This window comes from Panthera pardus, unplaced genomic scaffold (genome assembly GCF_024362965.1).
Source record: "Panthera pardus isolate Hobbes unplaced genomic scaffold, ASM2436296v1 HiC_scaffold_9, whole genome shotgun sequence".
Lineage (NCBI taxonomy): Eukaryota > Metazoa > Chordata > Mammalia > Carnivora > Felidae > Panthera > Panthera pardus.
Window position 1 is genome coordinate 1,271,605 of NW_026527024.1, and position 15,794 is coordinate 1,287,398.

General features: G+C 58.8%; 1 protein-coding gene across 3 annotated transcripts; it reads left to right on the forward strand.

The window, feature by feature from the left end:
* Positions 1 to 1,701: 1,701 nt before the first annotated feature.
* Positions 1,702 to 15,727, forward strand: LRRC61 (leucine rich repeat containing 61). Of its 3 annotated transcripts, XM_053898721.1 has the most exons (4): positions 1,702 to 2,221; positions 4,311 to 4,482; positions 4,681 to 5,023; positions 14,162 to 15,727. In XM_053898721.1, the coding sequence occupies exon 4, from the start codon at positions 14,326 to 14,328 to the stop codon at positions 15,103 to 15,105; it is 780 nt and encodes a 259-aa protein (XP_053754696.1). In that variant the 5' UTR covers positions 1,702 to 2,221; positions 4,311 to 4,482; positions 4,681 to 5,023; positions 14,162 to 14,325; the 3' UTR covers positions 15,106 to 15,727. The 3 variants fall into 3 exon arrangements, with proteins under 3 accessions (XP_053754696.1, XP_019308695.2, XP_053754697.1); XM_019453150.2 differs by lacking the exon at positions 4,681 to 5,023; XM_053898722.1 differs by lacking the exons at positions 1,702 to 2,221; positions 4,311 to 4,482; positions 4,681 to 5,023 and adding an exon at positions 10,761 to 10,876.
* The last annotated feature ends 67 nt before the right edge of the window (positions 15,728 to 15,794 follow it).

Below are 15,794 nucleotides of genomic sequence, written 5' to 3' on the forward strand. Positions count from 1 at the left end.
TTTTGTTCCCATCACAGACACTATGCTGATCCACTGTGAGCATTTTGATATATGAAGTATGACCTGGGAATTGAGGACCAAGAAAGATACCTGGGGCCTGTTTATGTATCTGTATTTCTTTTTTATTTTTTTAAGTTTATTTTTGAGAGAGAGAGAGAGAGAGTGTGTGTGTGCACGTGTGCAAGCGGGTAAGGGGGTTAAGGGGCAGAGAAAGAGAGGGAGATATAGAATCCAAAGCAGGCTCCAGGCTCTGAATTGTCAGCACAGACCCCGATGCGGGGCTCGAACCCACGAGCCGTGAGATCATGAACTGAGCCAAAGTCTGACACTTATCCGACTGAGCCACCCAGGTGCCCCCTTATTTTATTGTTTAAAAGTTTATTTATTTTAGAGAGAGAGAGATTGTGTGTGTGTGTGTGTGTGTGTGTGTGTGTGTGTGTGCGCATGCATGTGTGTGCAAGTGGAATAGGAATAGAGAGAGGAGACAAGATCAGAAGCGGGCTCCAAGCTGACAGCAGAAAGCATGATGCGGGCTCCAACTCAGAAACCCTGAGATCATGACCCAAACTGAAGCCAAACGCTTAACCGACTGAGCCACCCAGGCGCCCCTATGCATCTGCATTTCTGCTTCCTGTCAAATGTCCATGACATAACTTACAAATGCAGTGTCCTCTCAATGAAAACACTAAAGATGGGGGGGGGGGGGGGGAGGAGGAGGATACTAGAGTAGATATTCTAAAGTTCTCAGGAAAAAATAAATGGAGAAATAACCAGGAAATTACTGGAAAAGCAGAGTATTGAGGATACTCCCAGGTATTTGAAAGTATGACAGAGTCACGATGTGCAAAGCTACAGAAATGAAAACAATGGTGCTGGCACATGGACTGAATCAAGTAACATTAAAAATGACTTGATGGGGCACCTAGTCAGCATCTGACTATAGATTTTAGATTTTGACCCAGGTCATGAGCTCACCATTGGTGAGTTCCAGCCTCGCATCAGGCTCCTCTGTGACAGTGCGGAGCCGGCTTGGGAATCCTCTCTGGTCTTCTCTCTGCCCCTCCCTGGCTTGTGCGCACTTATGCTCTCTCTCTCTCCCCCTTAAATTTAAAAATAACACTTTAAAAGGTGACTCGGTAAATTGTAAAGATGTGTACTTTTGTTGCAGAGGTCCTAGTTTTAGCCCAAACAGGAGGACTGGACCAGCCTGGAGTCGATTTGCTGGGGGCCAGGGGAGGGACGCTATGAGGGTAAAAACCGAGACCACCCCTGGCAAGATGAATAGGAATGACTGCCCAAGGCTAGGTAGTGACCCCAGCGTAGGCCCTTTCATCAGTCTGACCCTAGGGCTGCCAAGAAGCTCAAGGCAGCCTGTGAGACAAGAACTGGGCACTTTCGTGGAAGAACACGGCATTCTCTGCTCAACCCAAGGGGCGCAGCCTCCGTGGCCCCTGAACGGCTGTTTGCGGAGGTGGTAGCGCGTCCCAGGAGACATGGGCGAAGACTTCGCGGCACCGCCAAGCGATGGGAAACCGTCCCGGGAGACACCCCGGGAGGGCTTCCCGAAATGCCGCGCGAGCCTTCAAGGCTGGAAGAGACCCCGACAACATGTCCATTACAATGGCTGCGGTTGCGTCTGTCTGCGCGCGGGCCGCACTCGGGCATCTTCCCCGGGCGCAGGGAGCCCGGGTCGGAAAGGGCCTTGGACATCAGCTAGGGAGGAAGACTAGGCCACCGCTGTCTCTTCGCGCGTGTGACTGCTTTCTCCGAGGCCATGCAGCTGAAGCAGCGCTATTAAACTAGTGCTAGGGTTTCCCAGCCACGGTGAGAAGAACGCGCGACTTCGGGCGGAGCAGACCCCGCAATCCCAGGGCTTCCGGCCGCGGCCGCCCGCGCCTGCGCACTGGGGGGCGCGGGCCGCCAGCTGGAGGAGCGTACCATCCGCAGGCAGGGGTGGGCGCGCGTCGCTCCCGGAAGTAGCCCCTGCGCGTCCCGGAAGTCGAGCCCCCTACCCCGGCTCCTTTGGGCCTTTGGGCCTTTGGTGTCTTCCGGGGGCTCCCGCTGTGGCTGGGGGTGAGGCGCGGTGGCCGGTGGGGCGGTGGGCTCGTCGCTGCCGACTGCTGCGGGGCTGTCGGCTGCGGCGGGAGCGGCGCCCGGCTTCGTGGCTTCGCGGGCCTGGTCTCAGCGGGCGGCCAGGCCCCTCCCGGACCCCAGGCCCTAGGTAAGCCGGGGAGGGGGCGTTGCGGTCCCGCTTCACCGACGCGGACGCCGGGGCTGGAGGGTGGGGCGCCTTGCCCAGCCCCTCCCGGCGCGTCGGAAGGCCCCGGGGTCTCCCTCCCTGGCTAGCAGCCCCCTCCCAGTGCCCGGCGCCGAAAGCACGCCCGGTGAGGCTGTATGTATTGGACAGCGGGTCGTGTCCAGTCTCGCTCTGTGCCAGGGACTGCCCTTAAACAGGCTTCTACATGTTTTAGCTCACGGAACAAGCCTGTGAGGTGGGGGCTGTTATCCCTGTTGTATAGGTGAAAAAACCGAGGCACCCTAGTGTGGGATCTTAGGTAGCTGTTGAGTGGGTAGCAGCCAGGATTTCAGCCCACGTATCCTGGCTCCAGACCTCATGCTCTTCAGTCCGTTATGGAAGGCAGCCTCGCAGAACACAGCAACGGGTTCTTCTGGTGTGTAATTTAAAACAGATCTCATCTTTTGTCACTTTGGCATAATGTGAAATCTAACGACACGCGATTATTCTTTAAAACGTCTCGCTTAGGGTTTGCTGGGAGCCAAATTTTCGCGCGTGGTCAGACCCCAAAATGTATAGTAACTTGCTCTACTCTTTTCCTTCCTCCCATTCTTTTTCTCACCACCTTTCTGTCTCCCCGCAAGTGAGTGGGTGGGGGGTGGGGGATGAGGAACCCAGGACTTGAGGGCCCAGCAAGTGCCTTGAAATGTCCTGGGATCTGGGATGGATAGACAGCTCAGGAGCTAAGACAGGAGGGGGCTGGTCGGTGGGATTGGGCAGTAAAAACAGAGAGAAAGGTGTGGCATAGTTATGGGATACCCTGGGCAGGCTGAGCTCTGCACAAGGCTCTGGGGTAAGGCAGGCACAGAGAAATAGGGAAGTGGTTCCTTTCCTTCTGGGCATGCACATGGGGAAAGGGCTGCTGAGTGCAGTTAGAAGAGAGCCCCCTGATCCATGCAGGCTGCACAGATGTAGGACACATGCAAGAGACACCTGCCATCTCAGTCTCAGCCAGCAGGTTGCTGCCTCTGGAGACCTATGGCTTCCCCTTGGGAATCTGTGGGCTCCTTGTCATAAACTGCCTCAGTTCCTTCCCCCACCTGCACTCGGGTTGCCTGGCACCGCAGCCGTCCGTCTTTCTTTGCTCTCAGAGAAAATAGATTCTTTCTTGTCTCCAAAGATAAACCCGCTCACCGCCTGTGCCCTGCATCCCTTTCCCAAAGAAAGTTCCTGCCATCACTTCTTTCCTGTATATGTATATTCTTTTCTCTCTTCCCACTGTGCCCTTTCTCTGTTTGGAGATGAAGTCAAGCCTTTTATCTCCAAAGCGTGGCCCTCCTTTCCCCACCCCACCTCTGACATGGCAGGCACCTGTGTCCCCCAGTTCTCACTGCACAGCCATGTCTCCGTCTTCGTCCTCTGCAGTGACCTTGACTCTGCCTGGCCTACCTGGAGAGTCTTCTCTTGGCTTTCCTAACTTGGCTTTAGTTTCTTCTGTGTCTGTCTTTGCCTGTCAGTCATTTTGGAAGTCCCCTCCCCTTCTGGCCTCTCTACAGTGTCCGCGTTGCCTGGACAGCCGCCCGCCACTCTCTTCTCCTTCCGGCCCTTTCCTTAGTTTCTGTGGAGGCTTTCACACGGATCTGTACCTTTAGCTCAGACCCTACCCCGTATCTGTCACATGTATTTCTAAAGATTTGTTGCAGAACAACCGCGAATCAGTATATCCAAAAGTGACCTGCATTAGTCAATGGGATCACTAGGGAGTCCCCCTCTGTCCCCCAGTTCTCCTCTACATGTGCCTCCGGAAGAGCTGTCCAAACTGTCCCCGCGGCCCCAGTTCCTCTGCCACTACCTGCCCCGGCCCTCCTCGCCCCCCGTGTACCGTGCCTGCCTTACATGGCCTCGCTGCGGTGCTTGTGATGCTGCTCAGTGGGTAGTCCGAGGGCCTCTGCGTCATAGCTGTCCTCAAATGTGCATTTGTCATCTCTCAGGAGAAATGTCACAAGTAACTTCTTACCGATAACCAAAGTACTGGAGTTTTTGAATGGTTTTCCTTTCAAATTTTGCATCTTAGATTCACTTCAATTCGAATTGGTCCTCCCGGTGTCAGCCTCGTTGTCATCCTTGTGTGCTTTGGTGGCTTAAGAGAAGGCGGTGTGTTACCATCGGCGACTGCACCCGCGCAAGGTCCCAGCTATACTCAGGGAGTCCGTCAGGACTTAAGGATCCTGAAGCAGTAGCTGAAGGTAAGTGACCCCTCGCAGGACGGAGTCCAAAGCCAGTGTCACAGAATCCGTTTATCTGTAGGTCAGGCCGAGGCCCGGCCTTCACAGCGCGGACACCGCTTGCCGTGGTCTGGTGCCATGAGCCATTTCCAGGTTGTCTTCTTGTCCTAAGCCTCGGGTGCCAGCCGGGTGCTTCCTCTCCTGTATTTGTGCCTTCAGGGCACGGGCTGGCTTACCGGCAGGTATCCGATGAATTCTTGTTAAGTGGTCCAATGGATCGACCAAAAAAGATGTACTGACGGGACAAGGCACATTGGAGAACAGAACGGGACTGGTGTGAGCCAGGCACAGTCCTAACACACCGGTTTTTTCCTTTTCTCGGCCATCACTGGTGAGCACAGGTCTGACCTGGGCCAGGGTTTCAGTTGCTCGCTCTGAGCTGTCAGTGGTGGTAAAGCCTACAGGCCGCTTCCGGAGGCCTGCTGCCGGCCCTGGTCGTCCGCTCTGCCATCACGCCCCCACTCTGGATTTCCAGTTCTACAGCCATGAAATAAGAGCTGAGGTAAGCCCAGTCCGGTTCTGATGTCCCAGAGCACTTCTCCTGGGCCCCAGGATGGTGTCTTACAGTTCGCGGCACCTTCGTCCAGCCTGTCCACGGTGCCTCTCCCGTGGGGGGAGGTCACACATTCGGTGTGGCAGCAGCTGGGTTCTTGGGCAGTGGGCCTGGGGTGATGCCTCTCATCCTTCTGAGGTTTTCCCAGCTGGGAGGGGCTCAGCATCACGTCGCTCACCATCTTCTATGGTCAGAATCTTCCCGGAGCCGCCTTAGTGGGCTTGTCACCTACAAAGGCAGTCCTGCTCTCCCTGGTGATTCTGTTTTCTTTTTCTCTGTTTCCCCCTCCCCCCCCTTTGCCCCCCACGTACATGTGCACGAGAGGGGTGGGGGAGAGGGTGGGCACTGGTGGGGGGGAAGGGGGCAAAGGGAGAGAGAGAGAATCTTAAGCAAGCTCCACTCCCAGCGTGGAGCCTGCCTGGTGATTCTTTTTAATGTTTAACATCACTCAGTGTCTGAACGTACTGGTTTTAAATCTTCCTGTTTAATCCTTATCTCATTTTGGCGTGATGAGACTTGAATTCCACTTGCTTTCTGATGTGTGTGGTGAGCTGTTAGGTCACCTTCTGCGAGTCTGTCCTTGTCTAGAGAGATACATTCTCGCGCTAGGCTTTTTCTTTCTTTCCTTCCCTTTCCACGTACTTCTCTTCTGACTTCTCTGTGTCTCTTTTCTGGTGTGCCTGGATCTGACTGTGACCTGATCTCTAGGAGAGCGAACGAGGAGAAGGGAGGTAAAGGTCGTGCCTGGGCTTGAGCATCTGGGTAAACACTGTCCGTTTACGAGTGAGGTGACTATAGGAAGACAGGTGAGTGGGAGCTGGAGAGAGCCATCTGAGCCGGAGACAGGCTCGCCATGTCAGTGTGTAAATGCAACCCCCGTTGGGGAGGGTATGTGAACTGAGAATCGAGACCTGGGTGCGAACCCTGGGAAACAGCAGGGAGAAACAGGCGGAGGAAGAGGGACCAGAACTGAGATTGCAGGGGAGGTGCAGGTGGAAGTGTGGTATCCCAGGGCCACGGAAAGGTGGCGTTCCAGACAGAGGACTTGGGCCGGCCCCCCACAGGTTGAAAGAGGTCCATTGGAGGCGGTGCCGAGGGGGGCGCTGTGGCCTTGGCAAGAAGGGTGTTGACGAGCGGTGGGGGCCAGAGCCAGAGCATGGAGTCTCTCTAGGACAGAGAGAGGGGAGTGACAGGACACTGGGGGGCACGAGTCACTGGCATCAGGGGCTACCCTGTTCTGTGCTGCTATCCTGTGTCCCTGACGCAGGCTGATTTCTAGAGAAGGAATTTCAGAAGATCTAAGCAAGGCCTCTGGCGGCCTCACCGCCTAGTACCCAGCATCATGACCTGTTTCCTGATGCCCTGCCAGGTGATGGGCACAGCCTGGGTGCCCGGGATGCAGAGACATGGGCTCCACACCTCCTGGCCTGAGCTGATGGCACCTGGCGCCTGCACCTCCGCCAGGGAGACCTGCCTGACTTCTTGGCCAGGTCGGTCCCCTCCTTGGGGACTCACAGCTGCAAGTGGCGCCCCTCTGTTCCTGCACCTCCCCGTTGTGCGGGTCAGTCTCTTACTTCCGTCTCTCCAGCCAAGCTGGAGGCCACGTACACGCAGGGACCTTGCCGATCTTCTCCGTTATCCACAACCAGGCAGAATCGCCAAGTGCCTGCTGGGTTCTCAATAAACATCAAAAGGAAAGAAGAAACCTCAGTTAGTTTGGCAAAGATGGATGTAGAAACTGCTAACTTACAGAGGGCCCCTGGGGATTCTGGTTGAGGGCTGTTTCCATTCAGTCTGGAGGAGTGAATGTCAGCCTTCAGCAAGGAGGTTGTGGTCTTGAGAGTTTTGTCCCGGGGCTGATTTCCTAGGCTCTCCCTACGCCTCTGTCCTCTGTTCGTTTTTCTCCCCTCTGGCCTTCCCCGCAGAGTCCCCACGGTTGAGTAGGGGAGCTGAGAGCCGTTCTTTTCATCTTGCTTTGCAGCCTGGGCCCATCTCATTTCCCCAAGTTCCCAAGCATGTTGGAAGTGGAAAAAATCGGGAAGCCCCCCAAGAGACATACACCTTCAGGATCAGTGGGGCAGGGGCCGTCTGTGTGTACTGCCTCCTCCGTGACCAGACCCAGGAGCCCAGCTGTTTCCCTGGCTTCTCCTAGCTCCAAGTTTAAAACCAGAGCTACCAATACCTCTCACGGGACTCGGCTGGGGTGCGGGGGGGCGCCTGCTGGAGACCGAGGTCAAACTTGAGTTTGTAGAAATAGGAGAGAAGGCTGTCAGTGGCCACAGCAAGATCGAACTGTCTGCCTCCCCGAAGGGGAGTGAGACGGATCTGCCCCTACAGAGGAAGAGACCTCATCCCCTCCCCAGTTCCTCGTCGGTCCCTTCACCTGACGGAGTTTTCCTGGAGGAGCAGGAGGAAGGCACCCTGGGCCTACTTGTCCACAGTGAGACGAGCGAAGCCTGCTCCCTGGGGAGGCCCGGTCTGCACCCAGCTGCCTCCCGTGAAAAGTGCCAGCCAGCCCTGGGTGGAGGAAGCCAAAGGACGACTCTGGCCTCTACAGCCTCAAGTCTGTGCTTGGGCAGGAGTCCCCCTGGGCAGCCTGAGAAGAAGGTGTCCAAACAGAAGGCACGAGGGCAGAGGGAGGAGGGGGAGCCGACGGGAAAGAAGTCGAGGGCCCCAGCGCTCAGCTCTGGCCGGTCCCCCTCTCCCCCAGCGCTACACCAGGCAGCCGGGGCAGACAGGCCAGAGGTGGGCCAGCCTGGTGAGAGTGAGAAGGCAAGGCGAGCCGACCTCCTCATCGCCCATCTGGCCAGAGAGCTGCGACGCCTCAAGAAGTGGAAGAAGAGGCACTTGCTTGCGGCTGTCGGGGACAAGCCACCCTGCCTGAAGAAGCTGGTCAGAACTCTAAAAGCGGAGACCAAGGGCTGGGCTTTTCCCGGGCATTCCCCCGGCCCCACGGACACCGCAGGTCACAAGGCCGCGTCAGACATCGGACGGTTCTTTACCATTGACTGCAAGGACGTCTGCCACGTCACCTGCACTCTGTGTCATGCCAGCATCAGACTGGGCAAATTTAAGGGTCATTTCCAAACCTCAGGCCTGGTCCGTCACTTGGTGAGTAAGCACGGACTAGAGAGAGACAGAAGGCCAGCCGCAGCCAGCCCGGGGGAGAAGAAGGGCAGGGCCGAGGAGAGAAAGCACAAGGGCCTGCCCGCAAGTCCTGCTGGCCTTGCCCCCGAGGGGCTGCCGTCACCAGGACGCTGCACGGATGCTCCCCCTCTGGTGGACGGTGGCAGGCAGCTGGCGGCGGGCAGGCCTGAGCAGCTGTCACTGGCTCCGCCACTCTTGCCTCCTTCCTGCAGAGATGACCCCGCCGCCTCCCCGCCGGCGAGTCGGGGTGGGCCGGGGCGGCACCCATGCCCCCGGCCAGCCCCGAACACAGGCCTGGACCCGCAGCATCGCGGAGTTGCTCTGCAGCCTGGCTTTGCCACTGTCCTTTGTGTCATCGCTGCCTTTCAGAAGGTTTATGGCCCAGGTCGACCCTTGCTACCACGTGCCGCCTCCCGCCTTCTTCTGCGGGAGAGCCTTGCCTCTGCTCCGTGAGGCGGTCGAGGAGCAGGTGTGTCGGGAGATGCAGTGGGCCAAGGGCAGCTGTGTCCACCTCACCGTGGTCCGCCGCTGCCCGGGACACGGTTGTGGACTACGTGGCCATCACCGCCCACTGGGGAGCCGTACAGCCGGGCAGTCGGCGGGTGGCGTCGGGGAGCCTGAGAAAGCAGGCCGTGCTGTGGGTTCGGGGCCTGCCCCAGGAGAGCTCTCCGGAGGAGAGGCAGGGGGAGCTACGGGAGCAGGTGGGCCTGTGGCTCAGCCGCAGCTCCCTGCAGCCAGGCTTCCTGGTGTCGGGCGGCTGCCTCAGCCTGGAGCAGGCAGTGAGGACAGAGGGCTACACCCACCTCCCCTGCTTTGCCCACTGCCTCGACTCCCTGGTGAGGAACTTCCTGCGTCACCATCAGAGCGTCCAGCTCATCCTGGGTACGGTGCGGGCCATCTGCAGCCATTTCCAGGGCTCCGCGGAGGCCCGGCGGCTCCTCGGCCAGCTGCAGCTGCAGCGTGGCCTCCCGGCCCAGCAGCCCTTCTGGGAGCTCTCGGACCACTGGGTGTCCGCCTACTGCTTGCTGGAGTGGCTGGTGAGGCAGCAGCGGCCCCTGCAAGAGTACGAGAGGCGACACCAGCTGGGCAGGGCTGGGACGGCCCTGTCGACTACGTTTTGGAGCCTGACGGACAGTCTGGTCACGCTCCTGCAGCCCTTCTGGGTGGCGGTCCGGGAGGGCGAGCGCCGCGCGGGCTTCTTTAAGCCAGGTGCTGCCCCAGCTACGCTACCTGCATATCTTCCTGGAGCAGGTTAACCGGCACTTCGAGGAGCAGGGCGGCGGGGAGGTGGGGGCAGCCGTCCGGCTGGCCAAGGGCTTGGCCCTGCAGCTCTCCACAGACGGCCAGCTCAACGAGCTCTTCCACCGCAAGGAGTTTGTGCTGGCGACCCTCCTGGACCCCCGCTTCAAGGGGAAGATCGAGTCCATCCTGCCCACAGGGGCCGACATTGACCACTGGAAGCAGGTTCTCGTGTACAAGGTGAAGGAGATCATGGTGTCCGACTACTCCTTGCCTCCCTCACCCTCCCTGCACAGCCCCAAGGCAAGGCGTGCGGGCCCTACCCCGAGCGGCCGAGTCGCCAGGAGCCTCGGGGCCGAGGGGAAGGGCCAGAAGGTGCCTGTGCAGGGGGGCGGCGGCTCGGGGTCTCTGCTGCTGGACCAGAGGGAGAAGAGCTTGCTGGAGCAGCTGGAAAGCGTGGGGCTGCTGGCGTCCGAGAGAAGCGGTAGCGTCGCTCTCCACCGAGAGCCACTTGGCCAGTGTCATCGTCAAGAAGTACCTGCGTGAGAATGAGACAGTTGGTGCCCAGGAGGACCCGCTGGTTTACTGGGAGAAGAGGCAGGAGGTCTGGCCAGCTCTGGCGAGACTGGCCACTGTCTACCTGTCCTGTCCCCCAACGGGGGCCTTCTCTGGAAGCGTCTGTGCCTCCCTGGACAGCCCTGCCCTTGCGGAGCATGGCGCCCCTCTCCCAGTGGGGACCATTGAACATCTCCTCTTCTTGAAGAGCAACCTGGAGAATTTCCCCGACTACCCCGCCCCTGCCCTCATCTTCCCCAGTGGAGACCTGGCCGACGGGGAGCAGAACAGCGAGGCCGACCTCGTCTGACGCCCTGAAAGTCTGCCTGTGGGAAGTGTGTCCGGCATCAGAGGGGAGGGCAGGATGCTGCACCCTAGGGCATTAGACAGAGGTGGCCAGAGTCCTCCCTCCACCTGTTTGGAGGGAATAGGGATAGGTTCTCGATTCTTGACACATTGCCCTTTTTTTCTTCCCCAGGGTGATGTCATTTCCCATTCATCCATTGCTTAATTTGTGTCTAGTGGTTTATGCATAGAAAAGGTGAACTCTGTCCAAAAGTGACTCTAAGTTGTGCCGCACACCTATGTGGGTGGCACAGGGACCCCGCTGAACACCTGCCATGCGCAGGATCACCGCCACGACAGAGACTCACCCGGGTCTCGGATGGCACTCGTGCTGTGGTAAAGAACCCTGAACTCCACTGGGGATGGGAGGCGATGGGCCAGAGGAAGGGTCTCCAGGTTCACTGAAGCAGCCGTGGGACTGTCCACTTGTGCGCTGTGTTAACCGGTTCCCCCTTGGCTGTAGCTGTGTCCTGCCTTGGCTGGCTCCTGGGCACCATTTGCCAGCCCACTTGCTAGGTAGGTAAACTGAGACTCAGCAGTGGCGATTCGGAACGAGGGAAGGTGGCCTCCTGCAGGAGAGACGAGTGTCCTCTGTGCCTTAGTCATGGTCCCATCCGTGTGACCAAATCCTGTCCGCAGACACATGTTGGACCAGGATAGGAGGACTCGGATTCTGGATGTTCAGGGGTGAGCGTTGCAGGGGGTTGGCGTGGATGAGCCAATTCCCTCAGCAGGGCCCACCCGCTCCAAGCTGCCGCCTGTGTGTCAGCTGGGTTTGCACAGCAGGTGGGAGGGCGCTCGGTTGGTCGGGCCCAGACCTGCCTGCTTGAGGCGTGCGGATTTCAGGGAGCATGGGACTGGGGGCAGAGCAGAGGTCTGTGCACTGGAGAGTCAGGGATCCACCTTGGTGACTATGCAGTACTGTCATCGGCGGGGGCGGGGGGCATGGGGCGTGGGGCGGTGAGCTGGAGGGCCACATGTCTCCCCCCAGGCAGGACTTGGGGGCACAGAAGTCCCGATTTCCAGTTAATGTGCTCTTTGCTCCTCTGTTTCCTCTCCTGCAAAAAGCGTTCTTCCCAGCTGTAACGTGGGGAGCACGTACAACTCCTCCCTTCCTCCCACCACCGCCCCTACCCGGTCCTCCCGTCCTTTCCCTCCACAGCAGCCATCTCCGTCTAGACGGTCATCGAGCCGGTTCTCCAGGGCATGGCTCCCTAACCGTCGTGGTCAGTCTGTGGGCTTGCCCCTGCCTGGGGGCCTCATCTCTGAGTCTGGTGGGCGTTGGAACAGTGTCCGTCACTGGGTCCTTGCACGCCTCCCTCTCTGGCTGCTCGTCAGTGCCCTCCACTCAGCCTCATAAATGTTGGTGTTCTTTCGACGTCGGCCCATGACTGCTCCCTTTCTCTGTGCGCCAGGGGCTCCTGACCACATTCACCCCCAAAATAGCATGTGGTTGGGAGGCTGTGCGTAATCCCGGACAGAGGCCTGCAGATACTTAAAGAGGTCTGTGTCCTCCAGAAGCCTGGCCCGTGAGCCACACATTCTCCCTGGGCACCTCTGCGGATGACGCTTGAGTCCCTTCAGCCTAGAGCTTTGACTGCCTCCTAGGCCCGATGCACACGGTCACCTCCAGCTGGATGTCTTCTTGCCCCCTCCCTCAGGCTGTCCCATGTGCCCCACATGTTGGGGAAGGGAGCCCCTGCATCCAGTGACGTGGCTAGACCCTTGGAAGCTGTTCTACACGCTTCAGTGCTCGCTGCCTTCCGTGAAGCCCTGTCTCTCCAGTGCTTTTATGGCAGGTTCTAGTGTCTGGTGCCCCTCTCGCACCCCTCACCCCCATGGGTGACAGTTTTAAGTGGATGCAAAGTTGACCGCGTCTCACTGCTTACAAGCCCCAGCAGACCCCTTTTGAATACAGTGAACCAGACCTCTTAGTGGATGCCTGGAATCGCTTTTGGAAAGAAATGAAATGGAAATGAAGGGGTGTTGCGGACTAGAAGGAGTTAGGTAAAGCCGTGGGGGAGGCGGATCAGATCTGTTAGCAGCCTCCCCAGCTCCCTGGTGGGGGTGTGGGAGGAATTCTGGGCCCGGTTTCCTTGGAGAGGGAACTAAAAAACTGCATTGATTGTGTAAACACAGACTTGGGACTGGTCAACACCCTGGAACCCAGGTTTTATAAACAGGAGTGAATGGTCCCATGGTTCCTTGCAGGCGTCACCCTGCCTGGCCCAGGCCCAGCTAGAGTCTGCAGGGTTGGGAAGCTGCCACTTGGAGCAGAGGTCCCTTCTTGTTTTCTCTCTGCTCAAACCTTGACCCCTCTGTGGCCGGCATTGCCGATGTCCCCCCGCCCAGGCCTCCTCCCTCCTGCGCGTGGTCTTGCACTGGCGCCTAGGCTCATGCTGGCCCACGGCCATTGGTAACTGGAAAGGCCCTCCTTCCCCTGCCTTCCCGGAATCCAGGTGCTACCCCGGTCCTTCCGTCCAGGATGGCTTCTTTGCCTGGCCTTCCCCACTTGTGTTCTTAGGAAATGACGTCATGTTTGCAGGTAGGACCATTCTGTCTGGCACATAGGGATTGATGCCCTTCCGTCGATGCTGGAGTAAAGAGCTAGTTTCGCGGGCTAGGGTGGAGAGCAATGGCATCAGGACTGGCAGTGCTGCACCTGCTCCTGGGGTCGTCACCGTCCCTTCCTTCCCTTGACCTCAGGCTCCTCATTGGACTGAGAGCTGAGCCTTCAGGCCCCACAGCTGCAACCAGAGGTTACACGTTGGCCTATGCAATCTGGAGACCATTCTGAATGCATTGCTAATGTTTTAAAAAAAACATTGGGTCAGTTAAAAATATTTTTAAAAGGGTGGGGGAGTGCCTGGGTGGCTTGGCCGGTTGCATCCGACTTGGGCTCAGGTCATGACCTCACGGTTCGTGAGAGTTCGAGCCCCACATCGGGCTCACTGCTGTCAGCCTGTCAGGCCAGAGCCCGCTTTGGATCTTCTGTCCCCGACTCTCTGCCCCTCCTCCACTTGGATTCTTTCTCAAAAAATGAATAAACATTAAAAAAAATTAAAAATAAAATAAAAATAAAACATTGAGCCAAGAACATTTTTGAGGGGCGCCTGGGTGGGTCAGTCGGTTAAGCGTCCGACTTCAGCTCGGGTCACGATCTCGCGTCCGTGTGTTCGAGCCCCGCGTCGGGCTCTGGGCTGATGGCTCAGAGCCTGGAGCCTGCTTCCGATTCTGTGTCTCCCTGTCTCTCTGACCCTCTCCCGTTCATGCTCTGTCTCTCTCTGTCTCAAAAATAAATAAACATTAAAAAATAAAAAAAAAAATTAAAAAAAAGAACATTTTTGAGAGAACGAAGCAAGGCCTATCGTGCTGTCTTTTGTGTCTGCATATGGAAGGAAACAAAACAGATTGTTGGTGGTGGTGACCTATAATCTATTAAAAAACTAAAATAGTTAAAAAGAAACACCTCAGAATTCATAAAGATAGATCATAAAGAGCGGTTGCCGAAAAAGGAAAATTTAGAGATTTTGCCTCCCGGTGCAGATACGGAAAAGGGGAAGAATCTGAATTGTGTCCGCTATGGCCGTAACTGCTCGAGCCTCGTCAGGGCCCCCCGCTTAGGTGGGGGCCTGCGCCTGGCCCGCCTCCCTCAGGGGGGCTCTGTGGCCTCAGGTCTTGCTGGGCCAGCTCGCTTTCTGCCTCAGTGGCAGAGGCTGGGCGGGTACTTGGTGCCGTCGACGGCTGCAGACTCAGGACGCTCAGGAGAGGCCTGCTCACTGTTTGCTTGTCTCTCCTCAGGAGCCTCCGGCCCTTGAGCAGCGGTGCTGGAAACAGGCCTCCGGCCCTGGCCAGGGCAGACTCGAGGGTGCCTTTTTCTGGGCGCGCGGTCAGCTGACCCCTCCCGGCACCCACGTCCCTGTGACAGGACCAGGGCCCGGGGCCGCCTGGACGGACCGCATCTGATGGAGCCCCAGGCTGAGAAGCCAGGAGAGGCGGACGGGGCACGAGTCACACCGCAGCTGCTCAAGTCGCGCTCGGGTGAGTTCGCCCTGGAGTCCATCCTGCTGCTGAAGCTTCGGGGCCTGGGGCTGGTGGACCTGGGCTGCCTGGGGGAGTGCCTGGCTCTCGAGTGGCTGGACCTGTCCGGCAACGCGCTCACCCAGCTGGGCCCGCTGGCCTCCTTGCGCCGGCTGGTGGTGCTCAATGTCTCCGACAACCGGCTGACGGGGCTGGAGCCGCTGGCCGCCTGCGAGAACCTGCAGAGTCTCAATGCCGCGGGCAACCTGCTGGCCACCCCTGGGCAGCTGCAGTGTCTGGCCGGCCTGCGGGGCCTCGAGTGCCTGCGGCTCCGGGACCCCTTGGCCCGACTCGGCAACCCGCTGTGCGCCAGCCCCTCCTACTCCACGCTGGTCCGAGAGCTGCTGCCCGGCCTGAAGGTCATCGATGGTGAGCGCGTGACCGGGCGTGGCAGTGAGTTCTACCAGCTGTGCCGGGACCTGGACAGTTCCTTGCGCCCCGGCTCCAGCCCGGGCCCGAGAGCCGCCGAGGCGCAGCCCTGGGTAGAGCCAGGGTACTGGGAGTCGTGGCCCCCCCGGAGCAGCTCCATCCTGGAGGAGGCGTGCCGGCAGTTCCAGGACACGCTGCGGGAGTGCCACGAGCTGGACCGCCAGGCCAGCGACAGCCTGGCCCGGGCCGAGCAGGCGCTCGGCCCTGCGGGCGCCGCCTCATCCTTTGTGTTTTGAATATGCCCGTGGCTCGTGACAGCTGAGCATGGGACCCTCGGCACGCTGCGGCCCAGCTGCCCACGTCTCCTCTCCTGCCTCGGTACACGTCTGTGCGCTTTAATCACGCTGGCCACCGGGCCGCAAGTTGGGCTTTTTGTTTACCTGTGTTCCTAAGAGCAGCCCCTCCCTCCTACCCCCACCTCAAGGAAGATCCCATACCGACCCTCCACGCACTTCAAGGACACACCACCTCGGCGGCCTCTAGCACGGGTGAGGACCGTCCTCGAGCGGCTGGCGGTGTGAGGCTGTCTGCCACCTGCGCTGGGCGGCTGGGGAGGAGGCTGCATGCTGAGCCGCGTCCACAGCCGCTGCCACCCGTGGCTGTGCGGGTCTGAGACTTAAGGGAAGAAAGGCGCTTTTTCCTAAGGCTAAAGGTAAGAAAGGCAGGGCGCGTGTCTGCTGTCCTGGCCAGTCCTGGGGAGAGGACGCGGCAGAGTACCGAAGCTGGCGTCCTCCACCCTGCAAAGCTGCCTGTTCAGAGGACCCTCTGCTGTGGTCCCCCCTGTCCCGTGGGACCCTGGAGCCTTCGCTGCCCATCCTCACCCTCGCTGATCCCTATTAAATCTTTCTTTTGGCAGAAGCATCGCTGCCTGTCATTCGTGCGTGAGCTTCATTTTCCCCAGCACGGACGGGAAGTCTCCTGTCCC

Coding starts and splice junctions, on each gene's coding strand:
- LRRC61 (XM_053898721.1), top strand. CDS start 14,326: ATGGAGCCCCAGGCTGAGAAGCCAGGAGAGGCGGACGGGGCACGAGTC.